Below are 13,679 nucleotides of genomic sequence, written 5' to 3'. Positions count from 1 at the left end.
AGGCAAACAATGAGATCTGCCCCAGGCAAGTTTCCATGTGGTGGATTCCATAGCCCCACTCAGGCCTTGGTTTATAAAGGTCCTCAAAAGCTCTTCTCTGTCCCCATCTGTGACTGAGTTAGCAGGTCTGTAGACACAAACATAGTTAAAGTAGGTTTCTAACACTCTGATTAAAACAAATACTCAGGAATGAGGGCAAACATGGCCTCTTCTAAATAAACATACTTTTAATTCACTGCTGAATAATACTGCAAGTAGTAACAGAGGCAGGAAAGGCAGAATAAGACAAAGCAAGCATTCTTAATAGAGCGGCGTCTAGCCTTTGTGGGAGGAAGTAATCAGGCCTCTGGTACCAATTACAGTTTTTTACTGCACTAAGCTCTATTTTTATTATGACCCTGCTGTTGCTAAGACAGTGCTCTCAAATTACCTTACATACATACTGTATTAAAGAACAGGTTACAGAGCCAAATGGTGCTCCACAGTTCAATATATCATTGGGTTTATATGATTAAAAAACCAAAAGAGAGTTCACGCTGCTCAACCAAGCCAGTAAATAACCTCTCCAGTCTTGTGAAGGTGATACCTGGATAGAAAGTTTATTTCCTTTCCTGTTTGCAACTGATGCCTTGGATGCCTGAGCAAATCTGTTCTTTGCAGCTGTAGTGAGCACTGCTAAACGGTGATGGGGCCCTGCTGTGCACAAAGTCAGCATCAAGGAAACACATTAGACCAACCAGCTTTCCTCATCAAAACTTCAACTCATCTGTCAGCAAGAGAAGTTGGAGCAGAAAGAGCACCAGGATTACAAGTATAAATCAGAAATGAAGCTGGCTTGGTAAAAAGGGAAAATACCTCGTACAAGTAGCAAATGCTTTTCAACAAAGATGGGAAAGCGAAATGTTCCAGTCTTAATACTGATGCTGCATGGAGTGCAACTAGATCATACCTAGTGTGAAGCTCCTGACACCGCTATTACTGAAATGTTGAGCTGGTTAAGAATGAATCTGAAGGAATTAGCAAGAGACATTACAAACACCAAATCAACACTAAAGATGCTCGTACTTAAATCACAGATGCATACTCATAGATGAAACAAAATAATCACATCATTATTTAAACAGCAATGAGATGACACTCTTGTGCAGCTTATGACGATGTCAGCCTAAGACTCCTGTTTTAGAAGTTAATCTTTTAGGTAGGGAACCCTGACCGGCAAGAGCTTAAGGCCTTTTAAAATAGCCAATGATTTGGTGCTGCTTGGGTACTTTCAAGTCATGAAGCAGCAGCTCTTAAAAGGGCAATCTAGAAGTTAAATTAGTTATTGGTTATAGCAAATACTGATTTTGAACACACACAGAATAGTTACTAGGGGTGTATTTTCAGAAATCTAGGATAGCTAAACATTGTGAAAGCTTTGAAGGTGTTCGCATAGGTTTGAAACAAAGTTCTGAAAACCCAGTTATTAAAACCATTAATAGGAAATAGTGCTGTTTTCCTGAATTGTTTATTTACAAGTATAAAGGTTATTCATGAGGTGCCCAGCATTAGAGAGAAATGAATAAGCACTCCAAAAAATGCTTTCAAAACCTGTGTTGCAATCAGCTGTCCATTACAAAAAATCCCTAGCATTGGGATTCTTCTTTAATGCTGGTTTTACACTGTATGGTTCTAAACATTTTCCTGCCTTACAACTGTTTGTCATTAGGTCCCTGATTAACCAGGTAGGAAGTCAAAGTTTTGAACACTAATTCCAGCGTTAGTACAACTTCTTTGCCCACATTTTGTGCATCCCATAATACACACAGACTGCTCAAATGTCTGTTTCTGAGTAACTGTGTCTCAGAGATGAATTCTTCACTGCAATGCTGAAGACAGCCTTCAGCTTTTCAATAACACAGCACTGTTCTGTAACACTTTAGGTATTTAAGAGCATTTGAGATATTCAAAGACTGATTCAGAACCACCTGGTGAGCTGATGAGCAACAAGCTACCTGGGCATTTCCACTTGTTCCAGTTTCTAATGCCACTGAGTTACATATAGTATACTATGTCACTCCATAGCATTACTACAATAGTATCCAAAATACTGGTTTACTTAATTTCTCCAAGATTCTGTTTTTGTATATTGATAGTTTATGATAGTCTGGAACTTAACTTGAAAACAGCTCCCTGAAACACTGAAGGTAGCTCAAGCGATCAAAATTGCCTCTTCTTGAGCATGTTTATTGCTGATCGGTGAAAGGGACACCCCAACACACTTCCAAATAGATACTGCTAGAAGAAAATGCTGATAAACAGATGTACATCACAACTGTACCTAAATGCCTACACAGTCTATATTAATTCATGTTTTGATATCAGGGGATATACTCTGTTGTAAACACACTTTGAGGTAAGCTACATTTAACCTTTTTATGCACGTTTTTAAAGTCTCAGTCTTCAAAGATTTTTTTACTTAAGCCTGACAAAAATGGCATAAGCAAAACCCTTTTCTCGATGCAACCACCTAAGAGAAGTAGCATCAGTAACAAGTTCAGCAATTTGATTCAGAGAATTAAATTAACAATCAAATTAATACCTTCATGGCATGATGAAAGTCTTCAGAAAGGGCAGTTTCAAAAGAACTGAAAGAAAGTAATTAGCTTCCAACCCTAAATGAAACAGTTGAAGCTCTATCTGCTTCAATAAAATGGCTAGAAAGTAACCACTTCCCAAACCTCATTAGCACCACCATGTAGTTTTCAATTCAACATGCTGCTAGTAAGAAAGCATGCAGGCCCTCCCTACCTCCTCACCAGTTTCACAACCACATCCATTCTGTCATTAAAAGGAAAAACTGTATCAGAACAGCTCCACAGCTGAATCAATGTAAGCTGGATGATTGTTGGCCTTTAGGCAAACAAGAAGGTGAAAAATGCTAACTTGGACACAATGTATTTGCACTAGATACAGAAATGCAGCCTGGCTCAAAGAGAAGCACTACCAGGAGTAACTAGACTGGTATAATTACTTAAGCTTACCTCACTGGGAATAGATGTTAATATCTCACCATACTATCATAATGTGCAACCGTGGTATAATCAGAATTAAGAAAGCAGTGCAGCTGGTTTCATGTAGCTGATTTTATTATTACATACTAATAATACATATTGACACAACTGATATCAGAGTAAACCCTTATGGGACAAGTAAGTGCCGTAATGCAAATTACAGAAGAGAAGATCAGTGTAAAGTGTGGAACAGCACAGCATCTGATTAAAATAATAAAATAATAATAATTATATCTATAAAAAAAATCAGTGCTGTGAAAACCGGTGGTATTAGAATTCACTTAAAAAAAGGAAATAATAATCTTAGGAGCGAGTTCACAAACTTCTCAAAACACAGGAAAAGCCATGTGCATCCCCCCAGTGAATCCATGAGGACTTAATTCCATGAAGGCTTTTTGCAAATTCAGTGTTTAAATCTTCTACATATTTCATATTCTTCTTTACTGTAAGAGTGAGCACAGTAAGCTGATCTATTCTACACACGCATTGTTCCACTCTTTTGGGGCAAATTACAATCACAATTTCCTCTAAACAGCTAGTTCAACCAATATATATATACAGACACATGTAAACAAAATGCCTAAAATAAGGGCTTCAAGCGATTTCATAGAAGTATCCCAATTCAGTTATTTGTGCTCTTTACTTCAAAATCCAAAGTGCCAAATACAAGCAGCAAAAGTTTCCACTATGGGAGTCTAAAATGAAACAGTGATCCCATTTATTTGTGTGAGTTGACAGAAATCATTTAAAGCCACAATTCCAATTAATTCAAAAGGGCTGAGAACAGGAGTAATACATTTACAGTAACTGCACAGCTTGCATGGCCAAAAGTCTCCAAACTCATTTTTAAACTGTAATTAACAAGGAATGTACACGTTGACAATTTAACATATAACTCAAAAATAGACAACTGCTGCACTGATCCAAATTTGTTAATGCATAATCATAGTTGAAAATATACAAAATCTGAAGTTATTACATGAAATTAAAACCTGGTTTTAAAAAGTGCACAGTAAAAACTGAAGGTAATTACCATATAAATTATCCACAGAGTGTCTATTTCCGGGTTTAGAGCCAACATTAAGTTCTGTCTGATTTGTTACAAGTTCTAAATATTTTAAAGCCATTTACAGCACCAAATCAGTTTTTACTAGACCCAATATGACGCTCGGCTTCCTGGAACAGGAATTGGACAATGAGCATTCACTATCTGCAACCTGTGCAGCAGCTTCGGAAGATAGTTGACTGGCTGCAAGCTATCGATTTTTGTTCTTTTTAGAATTTCCCTGCAACAAGAAACAAGTGAACAGAACATATAATTCAGATAAGAAAATCTAGACAGATAACATACACCCTTATGTCTGATAATTTATGTCTACAGCAAAGCAGTATGGTCAAACTCAAAATAAACAGTCCATAGGCTTTTAATAATGGAAGCTTGTAACTGCCTGCTCTGAAAATCCCTCTTATCTTTACAGGCATGACAGGAAAGTACCAGATACTTCAAATAAGCACAACAGTACCTTACTTTAGCTGCAATCTGTAGAAAATAAGACATCTGAGTTACATCCCAAGACACTGAATTGTATCAACATCATTAATGCTGCAAGGGCAGTGAAGTCAAGTTAAATCGTAATTCACACAAGTGCTCTGTCAAATATAAACCTCATAGGATAATTGCCTCAAATTAAAATGAATGCTCCACCCTATCCTTTTGTTCCAAAACAAATTTAACTTGGCCTATACAAACTATTCCTACTTTAGCAAAGAACTAGTTCTACAACTAACCAACTCACATTTGACTTGCAACAATTCCACAAAGCAAATGTGTAGCTTAAAATAAACTTTTACAAGTTTATTTTACAAGTACAATAGTTACTTGCTGGCAATTCTCTGTCTTCCTATTTCCTGAAGATAACACTTGTTTTTAAACTAACCAGCAACCCTCTCCAAGTGATAATAGCTTGAATGGCATCCTTTTGATTTCAACCCAATCGCCTTCTGCATGTGAAAACCTGAATGTACTGTTGTGAGATTCTGAACTCCCTCCTTACAGACAGAGTACCACTTCAAGTCTTAAAAGTATGACAAGTGAAGAATTCCAGAAAACATCTTATAAAAACACGAAGTGCTATGGTCAGTATGCAGCCAAGAGCTTCTCTCTAAAAACACAAGAGCTTGGACAACAAAAAGTAGTCTTAAAGATTACGATGCCAAGTCAAGCCACTCAGATATCTGAAGGAAAACAGGTTCATAAATGGGGGGGGAAGGGTTTATCCTAAAAAAATTTAAATCCCCATCATGGGACCTTTAATCAAAACATAGATTTTTTAATTCTTTTTAACCCTTCAGCAAAACCTGCTTCCATACATTCCCACAGTTAAGGAGAACAATGCTAGTTTATTAGTTTCACAGCCAGGTGAGTGAAGGATAAAGGCCTTCACATCTGCCTTGACATCTCCCTAGAACTGTAAGAATAAGGATGTAACATGGATTAATCACTGGCTGCTCAAAACAGCAGATTTCCGTGGTTTTCATCATTGACACTAAGGTAAGTCAAAAACTTGCTTCTGATATATGGGTAGACACCCTGCTTGGAAAAGAACTTAAGTGTGCATTTAAGTTCACAGGTTTGGAGTTTACTTTCCAATTGGCTGAGAATGAGAACTACAACTTGTGAATTGGTTTGTTAAAGATTAGTGTTGCAGGAATGCCGAATGCCACCCGCAGAACTCCAAACTTACCTTACTAGTCATCTTTAGCGTATCAATCTCTTCCCTTTGTTTAGTTAAGGTTTCATTCATACTGCAGAGATGGTCACTCATCATACTTAACTGATCCTCATAGCTTCTCTTTGTTGTCATCAATTCATCCTAAGGGGAAAAAAATAACCACAAGCCTTTGCTCAGTATTAGTGAAAACTGGCACAGCAGCTGACTTCCATCTCCACTTAGTGAGATACACTTTTATGCTGAATGTGTACAATTAAACTAAATCATTGAAAAAATATTTTATGAAAGAAAATAGCTATTTTTCTTTTAAGTCTCATGCATGGTCTGTACTGTTTATTTTTGCTCTGCTTCCTTTGTCATTTCTACACCCCTCCCTACTTTTTATGGCTTACATAAAAGACTAACACCGCTAAGCTTTCCAACACTGCTTCCAGCCACCAAACAAGTGGAGTTTCTAGGGTTAGAGCACAGCCTGTACTTGAACATACATGGCATACAAAACTGAAGGAATCAGCAAGCCATATGCAGTTGTGAAGCTATGACCTCTCTGGCATTAGAGACACATGGTGGGATACTGCACATCTGTGAGTTACTAGAACTCAGCAATGAAGGGAGGATACAGACACTTTAGGAATGACAGCATAAAATCAGTGAAATCATGCTTTACATGAAGGAGTGTTTTAAAGACAATTAAGATCTTATATATAGGGATCAGAGGAAAAAAGGTTGATATGGCAGGTATCTGCTACAAGCAGATACAAATCTCTCAACCCCAAGATCGTGATCCTCATAACTATTCTGAGATCTCCTGGAAGGGCAACAAGCTGTAACACAAGCAATTCAGGGGTTCTCTTCAGTGTAGTAAAGAACTTCCTGACAGCAGTGATCCATCAGCCTAGGAGATGCTCTCTGGGGACCTGCTACTCACAAATAAGGAAAAGCTGGTCAGGGATGTGAAAGCCAATGGTAGCCTTGGCTGCAGGAACCATGAGCTGGTGGAATTTGAGATTCTGAGGGAAGCAAGATGAATAGCAGAATTACAGCAACCTTAGATTTAAGAAGAGCAGATTTTGGCTTATTTCAAGGTCTGCTTGGCAAGATCCCAGGTAAAACTGCTCTGGAAGTTAAAGGGGCTCAGGAAAGCTGAACAATCAAGAACAAAGCAAAGAACAGTACAATGCTTAGGAAGTGGAACAGTCATGGCAGAAGGTCAGGATGGCTTGATCTGAACTCCTCCTGCTCTGACCATAAGAGGGGACCAGCTTACCTTCAGAGGACTCTTCCAACCTATTCCATCATTCAGTATTATGCAGACTACTAAACATACAAATGGTAAACCTGCTATCTTTTCTTAGGATGTTAATATGTAATTGGAGATGAACATCTCATGCTGCCAACTTGGATACTGACTAGGGAATTTGTTGAAGAAAAATCAAAAGAACGCTATGTTTATTAACAATTATTTAGATCTTTTTCCTTAACTGCCTGTATGGAGCATTTTAGGTACTCACCATCACAGATGAGCAATAAAGATATAAACTGAACATAAAGAAAACACAAAGGCATTTATGAACTGAATATTTATATATACTTTACTACTGGTCTCCTTTCTCAGCTGTGTGGACGGACAGGACAAAGGGGCAGGACATTTACAGGATGTCTGGCTTAAGAGTTTATTATCTATTGTTAAGATGGGCTTCTTAAAGATTACCCTAGAGTTACATTTGCTTAATGTTAAGCTACCCATGTCTAAAAAACACCCTAGCATTTTTAAGACTTTCAGTCCCAGATGCTAGAAACGATAATGAGTTCATTGTGTCATCTGAAATCAGCCATACAACCACACCTTTTGACATTAAAAAAGCCATTTTCATAAAAAGCCTTGACTGGTGTGCTAAAACACAGGCTTGGTTACTGTAACTTTCTCCTTGCAAACATGTTCAACTTTAAACCTGGGATTTGAAGTATCTTATTTAAGTCTCTTCTCTACCAACCATTAGAGTTTCTACATCATATAAGGACCTAATAAAGGCATGATCACGCTTGATGGCTCCAATTTTTCTCTTCCAACTTCCCCTTACACACGCTTACAAAATGCCTCCATTACATTATACAACTTTTTACTTACCTGTAACCTACTGATGTTTTGACTAGCTAGCTTCAACTCTTCCGTGAGCGATTCCTTGGACTTCTCTGCTAAAGACAACCTTTTGGCAAGTGCTCGACACTGTCAATCAGAGCAGCATAGGGAAGGTAGAAGGGAGGAAGTTAGTTCCAGAGTATTACTTTATGCCATCTTTAACTGATTGCGTTGGATGTTTCCATCTTTCTGTAATCCTTACATTTCAAGAAATTTAGTCAGAGCTTGTGCACATTTTTTAAATGCAAAGGTAATGCAATAGTTAACATCACACTTTTGTTTCATTTCACAGAATTATCATTTTGCCAATCCTCTAAATCCATCTTATTTAGCACAAAATTACTAGGAAATATGTCATAAGTAAAAAGCAATACAAACAACTCAGTTCATACATGGCAAGAGTATCAGACAAACACGGTTCCTCTACACTATGTCATCTACCTTCAAAAGATATTTAGTATAATTTGCTCAGTTAACCTGAAGGCTATGGTATATTCCACATCAGTTCATTACAAACTGAAATGGCCACTACTGTCAAGAAAAAATACCTCATGGTTTGCAATGAAAATGCGAAGCCATAGATATGACAAATCATTTTGTTAATGCCTGAAGTTATTTAGAACTTACGTCTAAGAAGCAATTTCTCAGAGAACTGCTTCATCACTTCAAGATACACTCAAATTTTTGAATGACATCAGCATCACTAAGTCAAAACCAGCCTGGTAACTAAAGCCAGCTGCTTCAGCTTCTATGAACATGCCTATACATGACACACACTATACTTCTTAATACACCCAAGACAAGGCTACCAAAGGATTTATTCATATATGTCTTTCTACAGTATCCATTTTTATGCATACTGTATAAGAGGCAAAAAAACATGCCAGAAACAAATTTTTATGGAAGATTATGCTCCATATATTTAAACTCATTATTGTAACACTTGCCTGTGGAAAGTTCAAAAGGGATTTATTATTTTCAGTATAGATATGCTCACCTCAGCATGAAAGTGTACCGATTTGCTGTCAGCAAGCTGCAGATGAGATGTAAGTTCTGCTATCCTTGCCATATAGTGGTTTTTTATCAGATCTTCACGAGACTCAATATCTGGAGTCTGGCAAACCAAAATTAAAGCAGACAGACATTCATGGTTCTCAGATTGAATACTTACATCACAACATTGCCCTCTATACTAACTTTTCTTCCTTCCTGAGGCCTGGCTGCTCTACCCGAAAACATTACATTCTCCAAACACAATAGAAATTATAGCAGGTCACTCTGCAACCTGGCACTCTGATGGTGACTTTTGACATGAATGAACAAAGAGCTGGCAGAGAGGTAAGACATTAGCTTGATTCAACATATCAAGTCTCTGACAAAGATGAAAATCCAATGCAGAAATGAACTGCTTTCACCCACATCAAAACTTCCCACAGAAGAATTCCTTCACAGAACTGAATTTCAGAAGCTCACAATAGTCAGAACTATTTCTAATGCTGCATGTTCCAGAAGTTTCTCTAGACATTTGAACTTTAGAAACAAACACACCAAGACAACTTGCCAGTTCACTGTAAGTTACAGAGCAGCTCACTAAAACCAGCTTTCATTACCTTCAAGGTCAGATAATAACCAACACAGGAGCTTTTAAGCATTTGTGTCAGTTATTTTCTGACCCCCACCCCTTTTAATCACACCTTCAGAAAAAAAGGAGGAATAAACTAAGATACACATCAGTTCCCTGAATTATTAGCAGAAAGTACTGAATCTTATGCTGCTAAGTTCCTACTGGGGCAAGCATAACACTATTGCAGTGCTAAATAAAGAGCTAACATTTAGTCTGACAGCTGATTCCATGTTTCTTTTGGTGTGACTTGTACTCTGGGGTAGCCTGCACTTAAGTGTTAAACACCAGACACTACAGCCAGTGACTTATCTGCAGCTTAAGTTCTTCCCCAAGGGTTAGGAATTGAGGTTTGGAATGCAGTTAGGTTTACTGAAGTACAAACAGAGGAATGCTTTCCTCAAGTTACAGATAAGACCTGGATCATAACTCACACTGCTCCAAACTGCTTACATGAATAAGAGATAACAGTTCACTAAACAAGAAAATGAGTACATGGATTTCAGAAACCTGAACATACAGTATTACAGACTACATGGGTGATTCATGCCATTATACGGCATCATACTTAGTAATCAGACCTTTGAAATATGTTTAACAGAATCAGAATTGAAGTATTTACCAGATGTACACTTATAATGTTTAAAACAGATTACCTTTTCATTATCAGTAGTTATAGTCAACATTCCAATCTAGAACAAGGAAGAAAATACACTTAAGTGAGAACTGCAAAAATAGATACCATAACTCCAAGTCACTTCAGCTTCAGTTATAGAAGGACTTTAAATTAAAAAAATTCTCACAATTAAGACCAAAACCAGATTTAAGTACTTCTACCTGTAACAAACATGGGTGACAATACCATGAATGCCTTGAACAGAATTAAAGCTGACACCAACTCTCCAAATATATTTTTCCTTACGATGCACATAGAGAAAAAACAATAAAAACAACAGGATGCTGCTAGTTTTGTACAATTACACAACTGCTTGATTAAACTAACTCAGAGGCATGGTAGTATATTGAAACATTACTTTGCATATCTTACAGCAAGAAAATACAACTTGGATTTCCTTAGTATCTCCTGAATTCCCTTCTTTCCACTTCAACTAGTGCATTACATGGCCAGTTCGCTATAAAGCACTGACAGAACTCTAGCAGCTGAGTGTATGCCAAGAACTAGTTTAATGGAAGAATATCTTCATAGAGAAATGAGAAGGGGTTTTCTGATCTCAATAGGAATGGATATTTAGGTATATGCAAAATATTTACATAATATGTTGACCTGTGAGTTGCATTAAACACTGTAACTAGAAAAAGGCATCTCCTTCAAATTCCTAACAGACAAAATAGAGGATCAAAAACTTATGATGCCAATTTACTTTAAGATCAGGGGTTTCAAAACAATCCATTGGTCATTTTTATCCCAGATCTGGAAAGGAAAGGGGGTGTGGGATGGAGGGGGAAATTCTATTGTGTGCTGAGTAGACTGATTATTTCTTACAGATGACATCCCTGTTAATACCACTTCAGAAGTGGTTAACTCAGAAGAAAGGTCAGCCCCTTTTAAATTCTACTAATAAACAGGAAAAAGCCATTTACCAACAATAAAAGAACAAAGAAATATTGCATGCCATAGTCAAAGGCATTTCTTGAACCCAAATTGTATGCAGCTACGAAGGTTACATAAAAATTAATGCTCCAGAGAACACTGAAAGCTTGAGTAGTTTCAAGTTAAAATTAAGCTATAATAAACTAACCTGTAATAGGTCTTAACCCATTTAAAAATACTAATTACCTACTTATGTTTGCTTAAAACATGCCTACACATGATTAAGTATTGGAAATTCAGAACAGACCCAAGATACATATTACTTGCAAGGCTTCCTAATTAAGAAATAAGAAAAATTTAGGAGTTCAGTGCCTATTATTTCTCCCTAAGTCACACAGGTATTGAACTACAAAAATATCTCCATGATACTAAAGGCAGTGAGCAAAGCCTCAAAAATCCAGTAAGTTCCAAACTCTGCAGAAAGCATTAGCAAGTAGCTTTGCAAATACAGGGAGCCCAAGTGTGAATGCATTTCAACACAGTCAAAAAAGCTTTCATTATTACTGTTCCACTGATCAAACAGCACTACACTAAAGAAAGAGGATTTTTCTCTATTGAAAAAAAGGGGCACTTACCAGACTAGTACTCCTAATAGGTTCCCTCAGACTCTTTTCTGTGGTTTCCTTCTTTTGTTCAGCTACATTTGGCAAAACAGAATGCTCTTGTATAGTTTCAGTTAAATGTCCACTAAGAGAGTTCTTCAGTTTTTGGTTTTCTTTCTCTAGCTTTATTTTAGCTAGCTGGGCCTCTAACATCCAGTGCTCTTTTTCTTGTTCAAGTCTTGCAATTTTCTCCAAGCTCTGCTGGACCTTTAGGAGGGAAAGTTTACAGGCCAGGTTATTGAACACCAGGGGAAAAAAAGCCACACAGGAAACGTTTGAGACTGTATTATTTTTAACCATTACGTGAGCGAATGAATAATGCAGCAGGTAACTACTGATTTCAGCTGCATGTTTAACTGTAGTCACCTCTCATAAATGACCATGTTATTTAATTCGTCTGAAACATGCATCACAAAGTTACAGCTCATAGAACTGGCAACATAACTAGGTGAAAAATCAAAGCAGGGAAGATTCTGATGAAAACTTGAAAGGTGTGTGGCTGGCACCAGCATTGTCTTGTTCTACCCTAGAAAGAGAACCAACCTCTCCCCTCCCATTAGCCCCACCTTACACTTGTCCTGATAAGAACCCACTTGTCCAGATTAAAGGAAAAATCTGCTATGGAACAGTACTTATCACATCACTCCATACACTTCTGTTGGAATTCATCTCACTCTTAATACAGTTTGAATACTGGCCACTACAAAAAAGGCCCACACCAATAAAGTTCTTTTTCTTCATAGAAGTTCTATGATGGTGACTCAAGCATAGCTTGAGCATTCAAGCTAATAAAGGATGTTCTAGTGTTGATCAGTCAGTCTCATTCACATGAGATAATGGGCAAAAATTATGCATCTATGCACACTGCAAGAGTGATAAACTGTTGTCTATTAACAGACTAACTGAAAAGGAAAATCTTTGTTCTTTACCAGTGCTAATAAAACCTGCATAGTCCAAAAAAGCACTCACAGCAGTACATAACACTAGAAAGGAATACTTCAGTATACCTTATTCTTTATTTTGCATTTATTTGAATTACTAAAGATTGCCTGATTTATTGTATTTATAAACAAAGACAACAGAGGTATTATGCTGTCTTTTATAACTACATGTACGTTCTGCAGGTACAGAACAAATCTTGGATAACCCAGCCTGACAAGCATAAATTTTACTTTCAAAACTCTACAGGAGATTTACAGACTAACTTTAAGCTTAAGTATATGCATATATACCTACAAACAACCACATGCATAAATGTGGAGACTATTTGATACTACTTTACCTTTATAAAATACATTATCATACACGTTAGTAAAATTTATACCAGAATACCTGTTGTGCTAGACCTTCTCTGCTTTCTGTAGAACTCAGAAGAACTCTGCGATTGGCTAAAGCCTCTTCATAAGGCACTGAAGCTGCACAAGGCTGCAGAATGATAAAAAGAAACCTCAAAACATGTTTCTCAGTAGATCAGATTATGTATTCTATGCTTATCTTCTTATTGTCCTCCTTACTTTAATAAAGGGGAAAAAAAAACAAACCATCTTCCAAGTGTTTACCAGCCAGTAGAAAAAAAAAAGCATAGTCTAAGTTCACAAAAGAACACCAACCAATATGCACACCTGATTAAAAAGTGATCAAATGCATCCTAAGGCCTACTTCACAGATTTAACAACTGTTAAGCACACCATCATGTAATTGTTGATTTTGATGGAGACAACAGGGAGACATGGGACTGTCCAGTCCTTTGGGTAAAGCACACCTCCTTTTCAGCTTTTTTTTTTCCTGCTGCTCTCCACTGCCTTCCAGTGAATGCAAGTGTAAGAATATGATGTCATTCACTCTATATTCCTGGTGAATATGGGAGGAAATTTAACTAAGCAGTTACCCTCTTTCTCATTGGAGTCTTGGCAAAGAAA

At 37.2% G+C, this 13,679-nt stretch overlaps 1 protein-coding gene across 1 annotated transcript in view; it reads right to left on the bottom strand.

Annotated features, from left to right (window-relative positions):
• Window positions 1–3,110: 3,110 nt before the first annotated feature.
• PPP1R21 (protein phosphatase 1 regulatory subunit 21) overlaps window positions 3,111–13,679 on the bottom strand; it is a 31,695-nt gene continuing 21,126 nt past the window's right edge. Inside the window, exons 16-22 of the mRNA XM_005151844.3 lie at window positions 13,093–13,185; window positions 11,734–11,967; window positions 10,203–10,238; window positions 8,923–9,039; window positions 7,914–8,012; window positions 5,798–5,926; window positions 3,111–4,339 (exon numbers count right to left, since the gene is read on the bottom strand). Of these exons, the coding sequence (XP_005151901.2) occupies window positions 4,310–4,339; window positions 5,798–5,926; window positions 7,914–8,012; window positions 8,923–9,039; window positions 10,203–10,238; window positions 11,734–11,967; window positions 13,093–13,185 (738 nt within the window). The 3' untranslated portion in view covers window positions 3,111–4,309. The remainder of the gene's footprint in view (window positions 4,340–5,797; window positions 5,927–7,913; window positions 8,013–8,922; window positions 9,040–10,202; window positions 10,239–11,733; window positions 11,968–13,092; window positions 13,186–13,679) is intronic.

The sequence above is a fragment of the Melopsittacus undulatus genome, chromosome 3 (genome assembly GCF_012275295.1).
Source record: "Melopsittacus undulatus isolate bMelUnd1 chromosome 3, bMelUnd1.mat.Z, whole genome shotgun sequence".
NCBI classification, from domain to species: Eukaryota; Metazoa; Chordata; class Aves; order Psittaciformes; family Psittaculidae; genus Melopsittacus; species Melopsittacus undulatus.
Note: the sequence above shows the minus strand (reverse complement) of the source record. Positions and strands in the feature narration are given on the sequence as shown.